Source organism: Boleophthalmus pectinirostris, unplaced genomic scaffold (assembly GCF_026225935.1).
Source record: "Boleophthalmus pectinirostris isolate CB_2022bp ecotype Guang Dong unplaced genomic scaffold, ASM2622593v1 HiC_scaffold_14, whole genome shotgun sequence".
Lineage (NCBI taxonomy): Eukaryota > Metazoa > Chordata > Actinopteri > Gobiiformes > Gobiidae > Boleophthalmus > Boleophthalmus pectinirostris.
In genome coordinates this window covers 16,358,917-16,377,733 of record NW_026571047.1, presented here as the reverse complement: position 1 = coordinate 16,377,733, position 18,817 = coordinate 16,358,917, and the positions used below count along the sequence as shown (strand labels likewise).

The 18,817-nt window shown below is 39.2% G+C and overlaps 2 protein-coding genes across 4 annotated transcripts; both read right to left on the bottom strand.

The window, feature by feature from the left end:
* Window positions 1–1,229: 1,229 nt before the first annotated feature.
* mbtd1 (mbt domain containing 1) lies at window positions 1,230–12,705 on the bottom strand. Its single transcript, XM_020918247.2, is given in 17 exon segments — window positions 1,230–4,764; window positions 7,063–7,134; window positions 7,391–7,554; window positions 7,556–7,623; window positions 7,732–7,814; window positions 7,897–8,044; window positions 8,107–8,211; window positions 8,376–8,431; window positions 8,998–9,232; window positions 9,555–9,643; window positions 9,788–9,922; window positions 10,157–10,274; window positions 10,351–10,433; window positions 10,502–10,616; window positions 10,891–11,024; window positions 11,293–11,497; window positions 12,521–12,705. Coding segments are annotated over 17 exon segments (1,950 nt in total). The 5' UTR covers window positions 12,542–12,705; the 3' UTR covers window positions 1,230–4,645.
* A 260-nt stretch (window positions 12,706–12,965) lies between these two features.
* Window positions 12,966–18,816, bottom strand: tdrkh (tudor and KH domain containing). 3 transcript variants are annotated; one of them, XM_055150083.1, is made up of 14 exons: window positions 18,739–18,816; window positions 17,607–17,758; window positions 17,430–17,521; window positions 17,118–17,319; window positions 15,870–16,009; window positions 15,496–15,778; window positions 15,025–15,191; window positions 14,775–14,950; window positions 14,388–14,452; window positions 14,161–14,312; window positions 13,978–14,085; window positions 13,771–13,825; window positions 13,572–13,633; window positions 12,966–13,430 (listed from the first exon to the last, which is right to left on the bottom strand). In XM_055150083.1, exons 2-13 carry the CDS (start codon window positions 17,725–17,727, stop codon window positions 13,584–13,586), a joined length of 1,611 nt encoding a protein of 536 aa, XP_055006058.1. In that variant the 5' UTR covers window positions 17,728–17,758; window positions 18,739–18,816; the 3' UTR covers window positions 12,966–13,430; window positions 13,572–13,583. The 3 variants fall into 3 exon arrangements, with proteins under 3 accessions (XP_055006058.1, XP_020774034.2, XP_055006057.1); XM_020918375.2 differs by having other exon boundaries at window positions 12,966–13,409; XM_055150082.1 differs by having other exon boundaries at window positions 12,966–13,409; window positions 17,607–17,777; window positions 18,739–18,753.
* Window position 18,817: the final 1 nt, after the last annotated feature.

Sequence of the window (18,817 nt, the reverse complement as noted above, 5' to 3'; positions counted from 1 at the left end):
AAACCCAGATAAATGGCAACAAAAGGGGGGTATTATGAGTAAAGCTACAAAACGGAGACCTGAAGGTATATGGGGACACATTAGAATAAATTATTGTAAATCTTCAACAATTTTCAGTGTCATAGAGTGATCAGTCCTTTTTTTGTTTTGAAACAGAAACACAGTCATGTTGTTTCGGCCTATAAAAGGTGTGTAAGAATCTGCTTAGTTCTGTTCAATGAGTCAACAGGCTTACAGGAAGTCCATTGGATTTTCCTGATGCCTCCTGACCCAAACTGGCCTTGCATTTGACCCACTAGAGAAGGCCCACATTAGTATACAGTTATATGACCTATTGGACCCATTAGAAAGGAAGATATGAATAATAAAAAAATATATGAGGCAAAGGTTAGCCATATTGAGAACTGAAATTTGGGGATTAACTAAAGTTTTACCAACATCACAAGCAGCAGTTTTGATTGTGCATCATTTGGGTTCATCTGCAGGAGGCTAGCAGCACAGATTCAACAGTCTTATTTATTTCTGTACTAAGATTTTTTATTAATGCTCTTTAGCGCCCTTTCTGGAGCCTCAGTGATTCTGCTGATTGTGACATAGGCTTTATTGCTCATTTGGTCTTAAAATAGTTTTCCTACATCTGACCACTCCCAACATGTCAGTAATCGTAACTAGTCAATTTACATGGACTAAACAGGGTAAGGGACCTTACACAATTACAAAAGAAGCAACATTCATTCCTGTTTTGAAACACAAAATTATGATCAACTTCCAATGTTTTCGACTGACTTTTTAAATATTTTCTAGCTAATGAGCCCATTTTCATGTGGTCCCTCTATGTTAGCTTTAGATGAGAAAAAACATCATGGAGACAATACACAAATGCACAGACAAAATAATATTACACATACAACAATCAATCTGCAATAAAAGGCCATTCAAAATGTCACACAAAACTGGCCCAGAATTTTATATAGTTTTGACTGTGTATTTCAACGCCTTTTAAATATAAGCAAAGGGTCTATTAATATATGAATGATTCAGCCATTAAGGCAAAACACAAGCATAAATATAAAATCAGGACGATCTGTTAATGATTCTCAATAGAGCATTTTTCAAGAGCATTTTTTCTTTTTTAGTACAATATTTTTGTTAACAACTTCATATTTCATATCTAGTTGAGGATGTAAAATTTGAACCATAATTCAGAAAGGAAGTCATGGAACCCTTGATCAAATAACAAACACAAAACATCTTTAATACATCATCATTATCACTTCTATAAAAGTCTTTTTTATAAATTTTATGTAGCTTACATATAACTCCATAGAACAGATGCACGTGATCATTTGAGCCAATGTAACAAAGAAATCTTCCTGAGAATTGAATGAGGAAACCTTACTGGTAGAGATAGGATTTCTTAGCATCTTCTGCCGCCAATATAAGACATTTGTCCAACATTTATTTATTACATCATCTTGATAGGATAAATCTTGATAAACTCTGAAATCTCTACTTATTGCATATGTTAATGTTGTATCAGATTTCACGACTACCTCATGTGCTGTCATACAATTTGTTGTTTTGGCGTTATTAGTTACGTAAATCTTTTCTTCTTTTTTTTGCATATGCCAACACACACATTTAGCTTGTGGCTAGCAATTAGAGGTAGTACAAAACAGCTGCAGAGATCACACTATAGTTTTCTCCATACCATCACAGTCAAAAATGTATTTCATATTTTTTATACTTTTATATATGACTCTATTTAAGCCCAGTATTTAACAGTATAGTATGAATGCTGCCATAACTATAGAAAAAGCAGTGCATTGTTCATTATTAACCAAGCTGTAATTCTGTGGCTCAGCTTTGAATCTAGCTTGCATACACGTGGCACCCATATGAAAACGCCCACTGAATTCCTCCCCATAGTTTTTGCATTTCTATTGAAAAATATGTAAATGCTACACATGCGGATGCTGCCAACGTCTCCAGTGTGTCACTTTAGATTAGGTGTTAAGATAATAGGTTTAAATAATAAAACATGTTTAATAATTTCATCTGAGAACTTATTTTAGTGTTGATTTGAAGAAAAGGCTTCACTAATTAGTTTTGCTACTACAATAATGATCACCTTGCACTTTGGCATGTGATACTTAACTAAGTTGGTTTCTGCACACAACCTCAATAACTGGTTGTTTAGCTCTTAACAAAATGTCATAGCTCCTGCGTAATTTAAAAGGGCCCATGTTACGCTATTCTATGTTCACAAACATACCTAGAGTTTTATTTTGTTTTGTTCACACACAAATCCTGCATATTCTTCTCTCAAACTGAAAACACTCTGTTGTACCTTGTGATGCCATGTGGTAATAGAGGAAGTGCTCCACTGTGTTTTTAAACTTCATGCACCTTCAGTAGATTTATTTGGATGATTTGAGCACTGGAACTGCCAATCTCTACTGAACAAAAAGGTAAAACTAACTTGAAAACTATCACTTGATGATATCACAAGGTGGAACAGAGCATTTTGAGCTTTGGAGATGTAGACAGACTAATAATAAAGGGTTACTCAAAGATGTGTGAATGAAACAAAACACAACACCAGGTATGTTTTGATTAGGAAAGAACATTCTAACATTGCTTAAAGCTCACAACAGTCAATTTTGTGTAATATAGGACCTTTAGACAGTTGTGACACACTTGGGACCAGGTGAATTGTCCTCTCTTGCCTGCCGTAGTGTGGACGTGAGAGAGTTCTGTAGAATCAGAGGTCCTTATCACACCAGTAAGGTTACGCTATCACCATCTGCCAACAACAAACATGTCATGTGCCGCATGTAGTCGTGAGCATCTCTGACCAAAATGAGTATACACAAGGCAGTGCTCCTTTTACTGGGACATTTAAGGACTTTAAAGGCACACTATGTAACTTTTTTGGTGGAGGGTCCGCTACTGACTTGTCTCCATGGAAATGCTACTGCTTTGTCTAGAATGTTCCACAGTATAAATTAAATCGATATATCACAAGGAGACTTGCCCCTATTCATAGAAGGAATTATTGAATTTTTGAGCAATGGAAATACACATAATGAGTAAATGCTATATGGAAATGTTTAAAGTCATACCATGGAACATCCAATTGCAAGCAATAACATCTCCAGGGAGACAAGCTGGTGGCATATCCTCCACCAGAAAAGTTGCGCAGTGCATTTTTAAGCAAGATGGCCCACTCATACTTCCATTGCAAGTTTCAAATTGTGCAAGATAGAAAATGTGTTATTACATGTATTTCTAACAATTTAAAGACATAATTTTTTTTTTTGGTTGTTTTTTAGTTTTTTAGGAATTTTCTATCATGTTTGTTATAAAGCCAGACTCCCAAGATGCTCTGAAGAATTTGCTAGTGGCAGCGTAGGTTAATAAAGCAGCATTCCTCTGGTCTGATATCGTGGCAGTTGATTTGTCTGGAAGCTAAAGTTTTCTGTTGTCCCCAGATTTTTGTGCCGTCATGTTTGTTCAGAAAGATGCAGCGACTTGGATCAAAAAGAAACTGATGATGATGAAGATGAGCAGCTTTGTTCTTACACCACATGCTGTAATGCCTGTTGTCTATAGACCCTTTAAAAGCTATGGTATCACAAAGTTCAAAAGTCCAGAATGGAGGTGACCGGAGGCAAAAAGGAACTGGGCCATAATTTCACTATCTTGATTCAATGATGATCTTCAGAGTAAAAATAAATACGCAACTGTTAGAATTTTGAAATGTCAGTTTTCATTTAAAAAAACTAAAACCTTCTAGCCTCAAAATTGTATTTAAACTCCACAAAAAAACAACATAATTTGTGAAAAAGGATGTTTTTTTTATATATATATATATATGTCATAAAATTCTAAACTATTGTGGGGTAGTATTTGTACAGTAAATCCTAAAGTAATAAGGTTTTGCCTTCATTAAAAATGCTCAGTATCTATTGCAGTCTCCATTAAATGAACAAATAATGTTTATAATTGGAAATCTCAGGTTCTGATATCACATGTATCGGTGTGACTACCATTTGCCAAAACTACCTAGATTTGTTTTATATTTTATGATATTCGGTGGTTAATCCAACACTTCACCTTTGCATCCAGTTTCCTCTATTCTGGAATTCAGAATGATTTTGTTTCCAAACTTTTAAAAGGTCAATAGTTCCATCTGAATTCATATACTTTGTGAATAGAATCATCTTTAAGAAACATGGAGCTTTTCCCACACAGCCACAAAAGTCATGTAAAATAACGTCAGGACATAATGAATCATTACAAAAGATATTCAAGTACTATGAACAAAACAATAGTCCATCAGGCAATATAGTCCATAAGAAAACAAAATATGCACAAGTGTTGGGTCAGCTCCAAATCTGCTCTGACCAAAGGGAATCCTGTGTGTCTGACTCCGAACCTGACGAGACAAATGTAAAAAACAAAAGTGAAGAGCTGGCTCAAAAGATGATCCTCACAGTTTGGACAGGTCTCCAGAGGCTGACGGAGAAACCCGCATTTGTTCGAAGCCTTGTTCTTATTGGTCCACCATTCACCAGCAGAGGACCACCCGCTGCGTAGAGTCTGCTGGGCTGGCCCCTGTGTGGTGGGCTGCCCGCCTGCCTCAGGGCTCCTGTTTGATGTAGTAGCTGCCTGAGCCATTGCTCTCCTGGTCTGAGATGGTCTGGGAGAAGGTGAAGTCATCCACCTCGGCGGCCTCCTCCTTCATGCGCAGTGTGGACTCTGCACAGGAGCACAGCACACACTAGGCTCAGTACACAGCACAACTTAGATAACCAGCATTTAGACACTGAACAAGGACAAGTCGACACAGGGGGAGTTTGAAACCTCATGAATCAATGAGCCACTCTGAAACTCCTACACACACTCCTTGAAACACTAACTATAATAGAAAATAGCGCTATCTGTTGGCTGACTGCCAGAACTGCATATGATAGAAATACATTAACAGAACCAAAATGAGGCTTCATTTGCAAAGGTCACATGCTTTGAAACACTCACTCAAAACCATCCTCTTAAAAAGATCAAAGCCTTTGTCAAGCTGCTAAATCGAGCTAGTAGCACTGTAGTAAACACTGGACCTATCCTCAAGCTTATGCCAATAGGGCATACATTTTAATAAATATATAACAGAGAAACCTACATAATAATGTAAGATTGGGTAACATTGCATTTCATCATATTTGAACATGTTTCAAGCTATTTAAGTTGTTAAGTTAAGTTAGGTTGTACTTCTCCTCATCACATCTTATTTTTTATTAGCAGCATCTCCATAGTCAGTGTTTTAAGTCGCTCCAGGATTTAACAACATTATTTTGCCACAATGTCTGTCCGCCTCCCCTCACAACTGAGAAGAAAATCAACTGCAGTGCACATTAAATTTGATCACAATATACCAGTTTTCACATCGTTCCCAAATATATCAAGATATCTGACCAGTGATGAGCCCCTGCCCTAAACATTTGTTGTAAATGTTGTATTCATAAGAATTTTAAACCAGTTAATTTACTAATGCACAATAAACTCTTCCTCTCCTTGTCAACAATCTTTAGACGTCTTTTTGTGATTAAGACTCAAACCTGCCAAATAATCATTTTATTCATTTTTTTTGAAGTAGAACTAACACTTAACATGTGAAATAAGCACAAAAATCACACAACATAAGCACATAACAAGCTCACACAAATAGTTATGCAGAATCTTATAAACATCAACACTCCTGTATCATTAATGTCAATTAATAAAGAAGTAAAATAATACTTCAACTGGAAAAATGCCTCAACCAACAATAGTTTTAGAGGTGCACTCTGTAATTTCTCCGGGTGGTAGTGGAGATGTTATTGTTGTGCCTGGAATATTCCACAAGATGGTATCAAACTTTAAAATCTAGCATTTATTTAGAATTACAGAATAAATGCTAGATAAATAAATGCTCTTACAGTGAGCAGACTTACATCTCCCCAGAACTAACATGTAACTGGTGGCATCACCTGCTCAAATCCATGAAGATTAATATTTAATTCCATACTGTAGAACATTCTACAGTATGGCATTAAATACACAAATTCACAAAAAGCTGATGCAGAACTTCTACTAGGAAAATTATGCAGTGCACCTTTAACATAGAATAAGTAAGCCTGTCAAAACAACTTTTGAATAATGTGTGAACAGTTCACCCAAACTTTTGTTCTTTCCTAAATGCTTTTTGCTGTTATCAACAATAAGAAAATTATCCTACAGAGACCATCCAAAGCCCTTATGGGAGCATGAATTCCTCCCTCTCTCTAAGTTAGTCCATTTCATTCAGCAGTCAACATCACCTGGAGCATGCACCTGGTGAGACCAGGTCTGTCTCCACAGTAGGGCCACAGTTAGAGGATAGTGTGCCTTTACCTGATTTGAGCATTTGGTAGAGGTGTTTTCGGGGCTCACTGGGCCCCTGGTTGGGATAATGAGGTGGACTCTGCTCTTCATCCCCTGAGAAGCTCCTCCTCCTGCCTGTCTGACTGAAGGACTGTCGCCCAACCGGGATCTTCCTCTCTAAACATTAAGCCAGACGGAGTGAGCTGCCAGGGGCTCAGTCAGGCTCACTGGAGCCCTGATCAACCGTACTGTGCCGACCAATTGAACACATGCACTGCCTGCTTCAGTGCTGCACAAACCAGCCACACACTCCTGTTATAGCTCCTGCTATTTGCAAAATAGCAGCTTGTCTGGATATTAACTCACTTGAACAAAGGCATGATAACTGACCCACTGTATTTTATTAGAAAAGGCTGGTTTACTGCAGATGAGTCTGAAACCCACAGTGCACTGCTCACATTTAGTGCTCAGCTTGTTTTCTGTTCCCACATTCTCTCTTGTTTCCCGTGGCAACCTCTAGGTGTGTTAATGTCTATCCTTTCCATATCAGTCACAACGTGAACCAGACTTCAGACAAATTAGTACACCCACAGCAGCACCCAAAAGTGAAAAACAGTTATGTCAATGTCAAAAAACAGTTTAAACTAGTGTACTCACTTTTCTTTTGGCCTTTGTACTGAGGAGCCTTCTTTTTCTGCTTAGGCACAGATGCAGCAACGTCTCTGTTACCTGAGGAAGACGCGTCACAATGTTAGTGTTACAAAAATGAGCAGGTTTGTCAGTTTTTAGGTATAACTCACAAGGTATTTTAGTGAATTTACTAACAAAATCAAAAAATGAATGTTTTAAACAGTAATCAAAAATTACTGTGCTGAAGGATTTGCTTTATTATTTTTGACAATAGCTCATCCTAACTCTAAACATTCAGGTTGAGTTAAAATAATGGACAGTTAATTAATGTCTAGGTCTTCAGTGCGGGTCTTACTCTGTGCTGCAGGGGGCTGCAGCTGGTACCCCGTCAGTTGACACCAACCCACAGGGTACAGGTCTGGAGACTCACAGTCCACCCACTGGTCATACTCATCCTCCCAGCCGTCAAAATGGATTCTCAGTAAACGATGCACAATCCTGGTCACCGTGGCGACACACCAGCCTTGGCTCCATCAGATCCACCGCCTCCAGCTTCATGCCTTGTCGAAAGCCGTGGTTGGGCACCTCCTATAAAGGCACACAGAGAAATAGCATGGTAAGCAGATTAGATGAGCTTAGAAGAGTAAATCATTAATTCAATTGTGCAATTAAGACAGAGGGAGGCTATGTAAATACCTTGTTAAAGAGCTTGACTGGAGCTGCTATGGAACCTGTTTCTCTGAGGTAGTCAAACCATTTAAATGGCAATTTAGTGTACCCTAAAAGAAAAAAAGGCATGAATGTAATAAAAAGTAATAAATATGTTCTTTGTTGCATTTAGTCTTTATTTCAAATGTGTACCTCTTGGGGGAGTCAGATCGATCTCATTGATTTCACAGAAGCCGGCGGGGAAAATGGAAGGGGACGTGCCGTGATAACAAAACCAATCAGACCCGTCAAGTGCCTCTGAACCGTCTATTCCGATCATCACATAACCGTCTGCCAACACCTGCAACAGCCCAGCACAGTCAGAGGGGAGCGCTCTCCTCTCTCGTGTCTCAGGACACTCACCTTTCTGACAGTGGCTACGCAGATGGCTGAGAGGTTGAGCGGATCGATAGCTTCCAACTTCATCCCGTCTTTAAACCACTCTCCACTTTGGTCCACATCTTTCACCTGTTATTAAAATGATTTCATAACTATATGGTTTGGGAGAGTATTGTACGTAGCAAAAAGATAAACTTTTATTTGGCCACTGAGATGTGCAATGACATGAGAGAAGGATGTAATGTCTACAACATTTATAATATACAATTCATGTTTAAAGAACAGTGAACCACCTTTTGAAAGAGCTGTGGTGGAGCATCCCTCTGACCATCCATTTTCTTTGTAACATCTGAAAAACAAAATTAAATCAAATTGACTGCATTCATAATTTAAAGAGCTTAATAAATTAAAAAAACATTTACGTTTGCATCCCTTTGATAAAATGTACTCCAATTCTATATAGCTATTACATTAAAATACTGATTTGCTGTTATTCCTATTTATTTAAAATGTTTATTTACAAAACATTGTTCCAGTTTAAAGTGCAGCCCAGAGCTAATTTGCAGCCAGTCCCTGTAACAAACAATACAATAAGGACATCCAGTACATGTAGCACAATGCTCTTAACTTCTAATGTTCACAGGTTTAACTTGATTCAAGCTATAGTTTGACCTTACAGTTTAACAGGTCCAGATCTGTGAGAACTTTCAGCTGAACAAATGAAGTCTTACATTTGATTGGTCTGCAATTGCAGCAATATCTGGAGTAAAGCCACTGATATACTTAAAAACCTCTCCTTGCTCCCTCTTCTGAGCCCTGTTCCATGCCAAATCTCAGTGGGACTTTCCGGTCACTTGCTGCCTAAGGTTATTGCCCCAGCCATTTCAAACTAAAGCCTTATTGTGTTTGACCCACCAGAGCGTTTGAATCGGTGTCCGATGGAGCGGGACCAGCCAATGTTGTGAATGAGTGGGCTGTACATGTGGCACCAGAAGTCATCAGAGCCGTCCTCGCTCTCCTCGTAAACGAGCCGCAGACGCCCCCCAATCACCTGCTCCACCAAAGCCACCCGGGTTCTGCACAGGTAGTTCTTATCCACCACCTCTACACGCATCAGCTTCTTAAACGGGAACTGCATGTTCTCGTGAACCTGAGGAAAATAAAGAACACTATAAGGTCAAAACATGATATATAAACTGGTGGTCATCATTTGAGCGCCAACTTCACAAATAAAGTACAGGTAGGTTAATAGGCAGCAGGGTGACTGAACTACCACCACCCCCAAAAAGGCACAACAGTTTAAAAAAAAATCTCCAGCTAATGAAGTCCTGATCAAACCTAGCTCTTGATCTAGAAATGGGTCACTGCTGTTCACACGTTCCTTCAGTAGCATTGTAGAAGGGTTTAAAATGAAAGTTATGTTTTCAGGAGCAGCCGTCAAAAAATTGGTGCGTTTAGTAAAAAAGATTAACCTTGGTGTTGAAGTCCGGTGGCAGTGTTTTTGCTCCAGTGAGACGCTTTACCAAAATGGCCTTCCAGTTTGAGTATTTGTGTTGAATACCTAAAAGCGATATCAAAAACAACAACACAAAGCTCTTGTTTATTGCATTCCTCAAGCTCAGTTCAAGGATTAATTCACTGATATAAAGATATATACTAATCTTTTAAAATTACACGTTTCCAGAATGATAAAGACATAACTAACTTTTAGGAGGTACAAGGGGTTTGCCGCTAGAGGCACACCATCCAACAGGGTGCACCTCAGGGATACAGAGGTTACACCAAAAGTCTTTACTGTTGTCCCCATCAAAGCCCTCGTAGCGAAGCAAAGCCTTGAAGCCTGCAGAAACAGGAGCAGAGTATGGTAGTTCAGTATAGCACAGTTTTACAAAGCTTACTTTCACTGACCAAAAAAAACAACACAAGAGACAGTTTGCAAACTAGAGAAATCTAGTAATCTTTCAATAAGTCAGCTGTTTACTCATGACCAAAAACAGTATTATCTGAAATCACTTACAATATAATAATTACATTAATCCACTAAAGTTCTATACAAATCATCCTTATAATTTACCCGCCAGTTTGATGATCTCTGCGATCCAATAGACTTTAGTGGAGAGATTGGTATCAGAATTGATAACCTCTAGCCTCACTCCTTCAGCGATGCCTCCCCAACACGTCCCCATAGGTGCCTGCCACAAATAAGTAAATGCATATCAGTGAGGTGAAGGCCATAACTCTTCATATGGGAGAGTGATGTCGGCTTACATGTTTAAAGCAGCTGACGGGAGCTCCTTCTGTGTTATTGTTGCAGATGTAGTGTCCCCAGTCAAAGCTGTCTGCTGCTACAACTGGGATACAGAGAAACATGATTAGCACACAGTTTGATTTGTTGTCTTTATTGTTTATGGGCACACACCGGCTTTTGACTTGGCCTGGTTCTGTTGACTTGCTTGATATTGAGCATAGGCGGCCAGCTTTGCCATAAGAGGTTGCTTCTGTAAGACTTTCGCCTTCTTTGTTGGTGGTTTGCCCTTAGGAAAGAAAAAAAACATTTCAATATATCACAGAAAATATGGAGAATCTGAAAAAGGGGATGAAACGGATAGTTTGGCCAAAGTCAATAATACTGTCAATCTGGACAATGAAAATTAGTTTTAATATCTGACCAATATTATAATGTGTGACTGTGAATGGTTTGGAAGAAGGGTTCAGACGTGCAGATTGGTAGGCACACTTGTGTCAGTCTGCCCCGGGGCAACTGAGGAAGAGTTGATGGTGATTTCTTTTAGATGCAATGAGAATTACCTGGAGTCTGGCCAAAATGCTGGCTTTTTTAGAATTTGAGGAGTAGCTTCTAGAACATGAGACGCTGCAGAAACGCTTAGTTTTTGAATAGAATGCGTCCCGCACTCCAACCATCCCACACATCTCACATGTTGCTGGGAAAGAAAAAACAGCAATACAAAAAAATAAGTACAAGTAATAATATAATCACATAATGAATGCATACATTATTGTCAAAGTGAATAAATTCTGTAAAATGGTGCTGTATACATGCCTATACAATATGAAGAATACAGAACAACTTCCACTTGTATTGCACCAACTTATTTAGTCAAACTACCACCTTAAGCAATCCAATTAATTTAGACCTAGATAATGAGATTGTATTAACCACTATCATCCCTCTCTCCATTCTCTACTTACCCATTCCCGCCTTGCCGTCAGGGTAGGTGTACACCTGTCCATTGTTCTTGATGATGGGCAGATTAGCCGGGATAGAAGGCACAACTTCATCCTCACTGTCCTCGGAGCTGGAGCTGCTGGTTGACTCCTCACTGCAGCTGTCATAGCCATCAAACATCCCGAAAGAGTCTCTCCGTTTACGCTCCGAACGAGGAGTGCGCTCAGCCTGGGACCAAAGAAGAGGCCATAAGTCATAGTGGTTTCCTTCCATATACAGTGTATTCAGTAGGTATGATATTAGAAAAACATGTTTCCAATAAATTTTAATATGCTAACGAGATACAAATCTCGACGTGAAATTGTATTTTACATTCTTTAAAAACTTCCTAAAGTCTTCAGTTTTATATTCTAAACAGTGTAGAAAAATTTTGAAATAAAATTAATTATGAGAGTTTGTATCTAGCCATAACATAATACAAGGAAATGAAAGGACACAGAATACTTCCTGAAAACACAGTAAACACCTCAGCAAATTTGCTACATGTACGGCAAGTTATTCTAACTATGGAGGTCGTGGCAAGACATAGACATTTTTATGATTACATTATTTTTGCATTGCATAATGACACAGTATTGTATTCATAATATTGTAAACAATCAGTGAATGCATTACTCAACCAATAAAAAATCTAAATGTCCCAGTTTTATACAATATGGTCTTACTATGAATGAGAGCTGCAAAGATGAAGTAAAAACATCAGATAGAGGTCTGGAGATGTGTCAGTTGTGGTTGACAGTGTAGTATTGTTTACAGCTCGCACACTTCCTTCTTTGAGAATAGCAGGTGATGTGAGCAGGAAATGCATGCTTGAAAATGAAAATGACAGCGTGAAATATGTTGAATGCATCTGCACACCAAATAATTCAGAAGAATAAAGCTAAAATGTTAAACTGACCGATCATATAAAAATAGCTACAGCTAGCGTTAGCATCGTGCTAGCGGAAACCTGTTTTTCTTGTTTTCACTAACAGATACATGGCAGCAATATGTTGCAGTATACGAGTTAGAGACATGCACATTTTGAGTAATTGTTAAAAATTTTGTTACTGAATTCACGTCATGGGGCGTTTCATATTTAGCTGTGATGTTAGCTTGTTTCCTTAAAAAGATAACAACAAAGGAGGAGCGCTAGCCTAAGCAAATCCCGTAGAGAAGCTCTGCGGCCCTTTACATTTCTTTTTCACTCACCAAATCCCGTGTGTCTTCCATCAGCCCTTCATATAGGCAACATTCAGATGATATAGTCCACACAGCACAAACCGCACCCCATATAGTTGGCTGTATTATTAGCTATAGAAAGTCTAAATCTTAAATGAGTAGTACAGAGCAGGATATCAACAAATTACAGCACTTGTGCGCATGTGCGTACGTAACCTACTTTCGTGTGATTGGTGGATCAAGAATGGAGGTCACGGAGCGCTGCAGAAACACAACAGTGGTCCCATCGTCAATGAATGAATGACCTGTTGAAGACTGTCTTTGCAAACGAACAACAGCAGGTAGTGTGATCATTTTAGTTAGATTATGTAGCAATGCTAAAAAAGAAACAAATACTCACCAATGACACATTAACCTTAAATGAACTTATCCACCCACTAATTGGCGTGAGCTAAAAGAATTACATTGATAAACATTCCACATAAAATAAATGCTTTATTTAATATAGTGCAACTGATCATATAGCTTTGTCCCTAGCTAAAGACAATAAATTTACATTTTAATACTGAACATTTTTAGAGGACAACATTCAAGAGATGCTGCTTCAAAAATATTTTGATGGGCTTTTGAATATCTATACATCTTTGCATATTCACATACAAGAAAATTAAAACATAGGTATGGTTAGCCACAAACCATTAATAACTAATTAACAAATATCACAGTGCTTCTTAATAATACTAATATTGGCACATTCTCTGTAACATTGTTGCAACAAAACAGCATTGGTTCAAACTAAAGAACGTACAAAACACAATTAAAATTGTATAGTTCTTGACTAAACAAGGCTAATATGAATATGGCTGGAAGAGTTGAACAGATAAGGCTTGGACGTTGAGGAATTGTTGGGTCCCATGTTCTGTGAAGCATAATGTCAGAGCTAGAGTAAAATATGCACAGATAAATAAAATGCAAGTTTACTTTTCACAAACAATAAAGGAACACTACTCAGTTAACCATAACAACAATGACACCACTGGTCTGATATTTTGTGTGAAGGAAGAGTGTATATAATCATTACCTTCAGCAGGACTCAAAGTAGCTCATTGACATCTTCAGCACTTCCTGAGATTGACGGAACTTCTGAAGAAAGCAAATGACAAAAAGCAATGTCAAGCAACACATGGTAATGTACAGCAGCTGAAAGTTAATGTTATAATGTATATCCTGTGTGGAAAAACAAGTTATGTAACATTTGCAGTTTATACTTTCAGCATCACCTGATAAACTGATGCAGGAGAGACTCAGCTCTGAGGATGCACCAACCACATCATTCTGAGGGAGTTGCAGGAGTTACAGGAAAAAAAAAAAGTCAAAACTCACAAATCAGTGTATTATGTTGTGCGACCTCACTGATATAATAAAGAAATAAAAATATAATAAAGAAATAAAATTTCCTTTTGTCATTCGTAGCCTTCAACACTCACCAGCATTTTTTGCAGACAGTCAAAATTGTCACCTGGAATCTTTCCATTCATTTCATTAAAACTTATGGCATGGCCAAGTCGAACAAGCTCTTCCCCAATATCTAAGGTCTGCAAGGATTTAAAACAAAGAGACAGTAAGAACAATCCACTAAGATGTGACTAAAAAGAATTGCCCAAGCTTACCTTTCCCTCAGTGCAGTCGTAGAGCTTGACACTGGGCCATGATGAGACTTCAGAATGAGAGTAACTGCACAATTTGGCCTGCAGAGGGCGCCACAAAGCACAGTGTGTCAGCCTCTCAAAGTCATCCAGGGCAGCCTCAGCCCAGGAGTCCCCTGAACACAGGCACAAAGCTATGAATACGACTGTACAGTTTTAAAACCAGGGTTTATCTTGCGAAAATACAATACCTTTTGGTCTTACACCAGCCAAGTTACACTCAATAGCTTGGAAAGGTAAGCTGAGGAAGTCACTCCTGAAAAGCAAATGCAACAATTTCAACATTTGCTCTTTCATCTGCATATAAAAAAAATAATAATTTGACAAAATGAAAAATATATTCCTTTTCTGACAGTATAATTTTGACCAGTGAAAAGGACATTTTATAATTTAACACAACCCCTTTATCCTGTGATATTTTGGTTTAGTGAATTCCACTTTGTTATTTGAATTCCAATTTCATGTAAAGTTTCGGTAGAACATAAAACAACATAAAATCTGAACAGCTAAAGACGGGCTCATGGCACAATGGTATGTGCATATTTCCATATGAAATTGTTTTATCAATGAAGTGGTACCTCATGCGACGCAAGCTGTCCCGGGGAAGCTCTCCATTGTCTCCAAAGTCCACATAGTACAGGTCCACCAGTCCAGAAGGCAGTGTCCCAAGAACCCTGGCCCTATTCCAAGTCCCATGGTCCCGATAAGGAGCAGCCACAATGTCCCCTACCACAACCCCCTCTACCCGTTGCTCCTAGACATGACCATATGAGGAATAATTGACACAGAGCTAACATGTGTGCACATTATAGAGGTTGATTTGCTTACAGATGGACTCCCATTGCTGTAGTAGCGGTTCATCTCTTCAGTTAGTTTGTCCAGTTGTAAAGAGCGCACGCCCAGGATTTGGATCCAGAAGTGGTTGGGGTTTTCGGAAGCTGACACATAGACCTCCAAGTGTTCATCAGGCTGGAAGCTCAGGTCTGGGCTGGGGACTGACAAAAACAATACCATGCAATTTAATATGGATTAGAGACAAGGACATGGAATTTATGCTCTTATGTTATGCTCCTCTTTAGTTATGAACTAGGACACATGGATCTTCATTTTATATTTTAAACATTTAACATTACAATATTGACCTAAAACGACTTAATAAAAGAAAGTCTGCTGACGTGCTATGTGCTTGGTTGTTTGTGAAATTCAGGAATTTTGATCTGAGTGAATGACCATAATCCCATGAAAACTCAAATCTACAGCACAGAGTCTTTGAAATTGTACTAGAAAAGAGCCACTCACTTTCAAACTTGGAGATTTGGGTGAGGGACTCAGAGGACAGACTGTGGTCAGAGCAGGAGCTCTGCAGATCGTCCGCTTCTGTCTCTCCTGTGGTCACACTGATCTCAGACTGCTGTTTCTCTGGCTCGCTCACCACACTGTTATTGTTGAGGCCAATTGGAGCCACAGTCTCCTCACTCTCACCAACTTTAGGCTGGAGGCGGCGTTTGTGACGCTGAGCTGATGACTGGCAAATCTTTGTCCTCACCAAGAGATCCTCCTTCACCTTTTCTAAAACAAGAGTCTATAAAAACATACAAATGACAAAGTAATAAACAATCACACCAAAACTAGTTACATAATACATTGTGTATGTTGTGTGAGCGGCTGCAGACCTTGGCTTGCTGGACCTCCTGTCTGTTTCCTGTGATGGTGACACTTCCTTTAGCACCAGGACCCTGAGCTCTTTCTTTGGAACAGGCCACTTTAGCTCCTGTGGTTCTGGTGATGTGCTTTAGACTCTCTCCCCCACGCCCTAAACAGGAGGAGACAGACAAAATATCTCCATGTTTAGTAATGCTCTATCACAGTTTGAATTGTGTATTAGTTAGTAACCTTCCTATTAATTTATTTTTTACTTTTTAATAATTTGCATGTTTTTGTTTTTATAGCAGGATAGCAGGATTGGTTAGTAGCAACAAGTTAGCTCCACGGTGTATGAGCATTATTTAGTCATTCATAATTAATAAAATAAGTTTAGGTTTTGACATAATGCATGATGGCTCATTGTCTATTGGGTGTCAAGGTGGTAGTATGTTCACCCATTTTCATCTGTACAATTCTCATCAACCATTCCACACCTGTAAACGCAACCTGAGCCAAAATTTAGCTCAAAACTAGTCAATAGCAAAAGAAGGTAAAATTATACCAAATGGAGAAAGCTAATATATTTTATCCAGTTCTTTGGATGAGTGGAGAAACATTTTCACTCTAAAAAGGCTGCTTTTGTGATGGCTCACACACAAAGCACTTTTTGAAACTTTGTTTATTGAGCTCAGTTTTAACCATCATATCAGGGAATTTTAACCAACTAAAATGTGCAGCGTGTGCTGTTCAAAGGACACAAGTAAGGGACTGTTTTGAATTTTGTGAAATTAGCAGTTTGTTTTTCCCGTAAGAAGCTAACTATGGACTATGCTACAGGATCTTTACACCATATGCTGTAGCAAATGTGGCAGACGAACTTCCGGAGGAAATACTTTGAGGGAATGACCACAAGGAACTGTTGGATTGTGTGAAAAGAACTGTTTGTTTTCCTCATATCCACGGAGACTATGCAAGATATTAGCTAAATGTCTGCAAATGTGGCAGAAGATCTTCCAGAGGAAACACTTTGAGGGAACAGACCAATTCGCCACCAACCAAACACCCGAGCAGAGTGAGAATAAGGCCTTTCCTGTTTTGTTCATCTGGTTTTCCCCTGGACACTGGTGTGATACAGCAGGACACTTTTGGCTCAGCCACAGAATCTGCTGAGGCATTTGACTGAGATTCTCTCTCTCAAAAACTTGGTCTAGTTGACATAATTTCATATTTTTTCTACGGAAACAACATGGACATTGAAGAATTACACAGATTATTACCAATGATGCGCCCAAATGCAGTCTGGGGCACTTCCATGGTCTCGGACACAGGTTCGCAGTCTGTGACCATGCTCTCCAGGACACAGCGGGCAAGGAGCACCTGCTCCTTGGACCCCTGCAGCAGGAAGCACACCTCACTCTTGGAGCCAGTGGAAACTGCATCAGACAGAACCCTCACATGGGCTCCAGACTTCTGAGTAACCTGAAAACACACCACATAAATGACTCAACAAGATTCTGCTGCAGCTATTTTTAATAGTTGTATTTTTATGCACACAAAGGCTGTTTGAAAGAAGGGGGTCTGCTACTCACCACATCTAAAAAGGTGGCTTGGTATCTTGAGATGTTCCTGTAAACATCTACAGGGAGAACCATCTTTGACACTTCAATGTCTGCCTCTTGGCCTGCTCAGAATCAAACAAAATCTATAATTTAAATGTGTGTATAATGTAAACTGCAATGCAATGTGTGAGTGTCCCCTTTGCTCACTGGTGCTGCTGAGGTGGCGGTACAGCATGTATCCCACTGTGGCCCCCACAGACAGACCTGCTGCCAGAGCAACCACTTTCCCTGAGCTCAGGCCCTGGGGCCCATCTCTGATGGCATCCATGATGTGCTGGGCACACAACAGGGCGCTCCACCTGAAACACAGCAAATAGTCTTCTCCAAACCTTTAAAAGCTGAACCTTCAGAGACAAGCTCAGGCAAAGCTCCATGGTGTGACTGTCATGGTGCTAGTAAAGTCCCAATTTGATCAGATAAATAAATCAATACATTGCAAATACTTCTGTCGAATGAATGTAGGACTAAAATGAATGTAATAATAATTTTGTAATTTATTACTGTACTTTTAATTACTGTATTCTTCTGAATACTGTCTGCTACATGCTGCAAACTTACTTTTCGGTCTCTTTTGATATAACCTACAAATCTCGGCTGTTCCTATGGAAGTAAATGTAAACAAAGAGTGATAACTGTATTTGGTGATGAACGCCATGCTGCTGTAACAGAGGAGCACGGACCGCACCATGCAGAGGGCTCTCACTTGGACACAAACGCTTTGGGACCGGGGCAGACAAACACGTGCGACTGTGAGACTCCCACCTCCATCAGGGACCACCACAGTCTGCGCTTTAGCAGGACTATTACAGAGAGTGAGCGCCTGAGGCTGGGACAGGTCATGCAGAGCAAGAACACACCTTAGGCAAATTTAAATTAGCTCCGGGACATACAAAATAGATGAAGTATTTTGCCAATTATCTGACAATAACAATCCAAACAAACCTAATCCAATGACCAGTTCGAGAACACATTTTGTCTACACCACTGCATCTCTTCTTCACGTATATATGTATTTTTAATGTATTATTTATAAAATTGTCCGGAGGCTCAGCTTAGATTTCAAAACAGAAGTGAAGTAGCTTGACGCAAAGATGAACATTCGCGACAGTGAGCATCAGGCTAAGCTACCCCGTTAGCAGAAGACAACCAATTCAGTGGCCTTTTAAACTAACTAATCTGAATATGGTTGTCACGTACGGAACATCATAACACATGCATAACGCAGAGGTAAAATTGTCAATACTATCTTGAAACAGAAAATAAAATGAGCAAAACATACTTCCAGCGCTTGCCCTTCCTATCGCAAGTGAAGCTGTCACTACTGTCAAGTTGAACTGAACACGCACACGCTACACGGA

What these genes read in the sequence shown, in the direction of transcription:
- tdrkh (XM_055150083.1), bottom strand. Translation starts at nt 17,727, where the DNA reads ATGGATGCCATCAGAGATGGGCCCCAGGGCCTGAGCTCAGGGAAAGTG. An exon ending in GACAGCTTGCGTCGCATGAG is followed by an intron (nt 14,453 to 14,774) that starts GTACCACTTCAT and finishes TTTGCTTTTCAG; the next exon opens with GAGTGACTTCCTCAGCTTAC. An exon ending in ACTGTCTGCAAAAAATGCTG is followed by an intron (nt 13,826 to 13,977) that starts GTGAGTGTTGAA and finishes CAACTCCCTCAG; the next exon opens with AATGATGTGGTTGGTGCATC.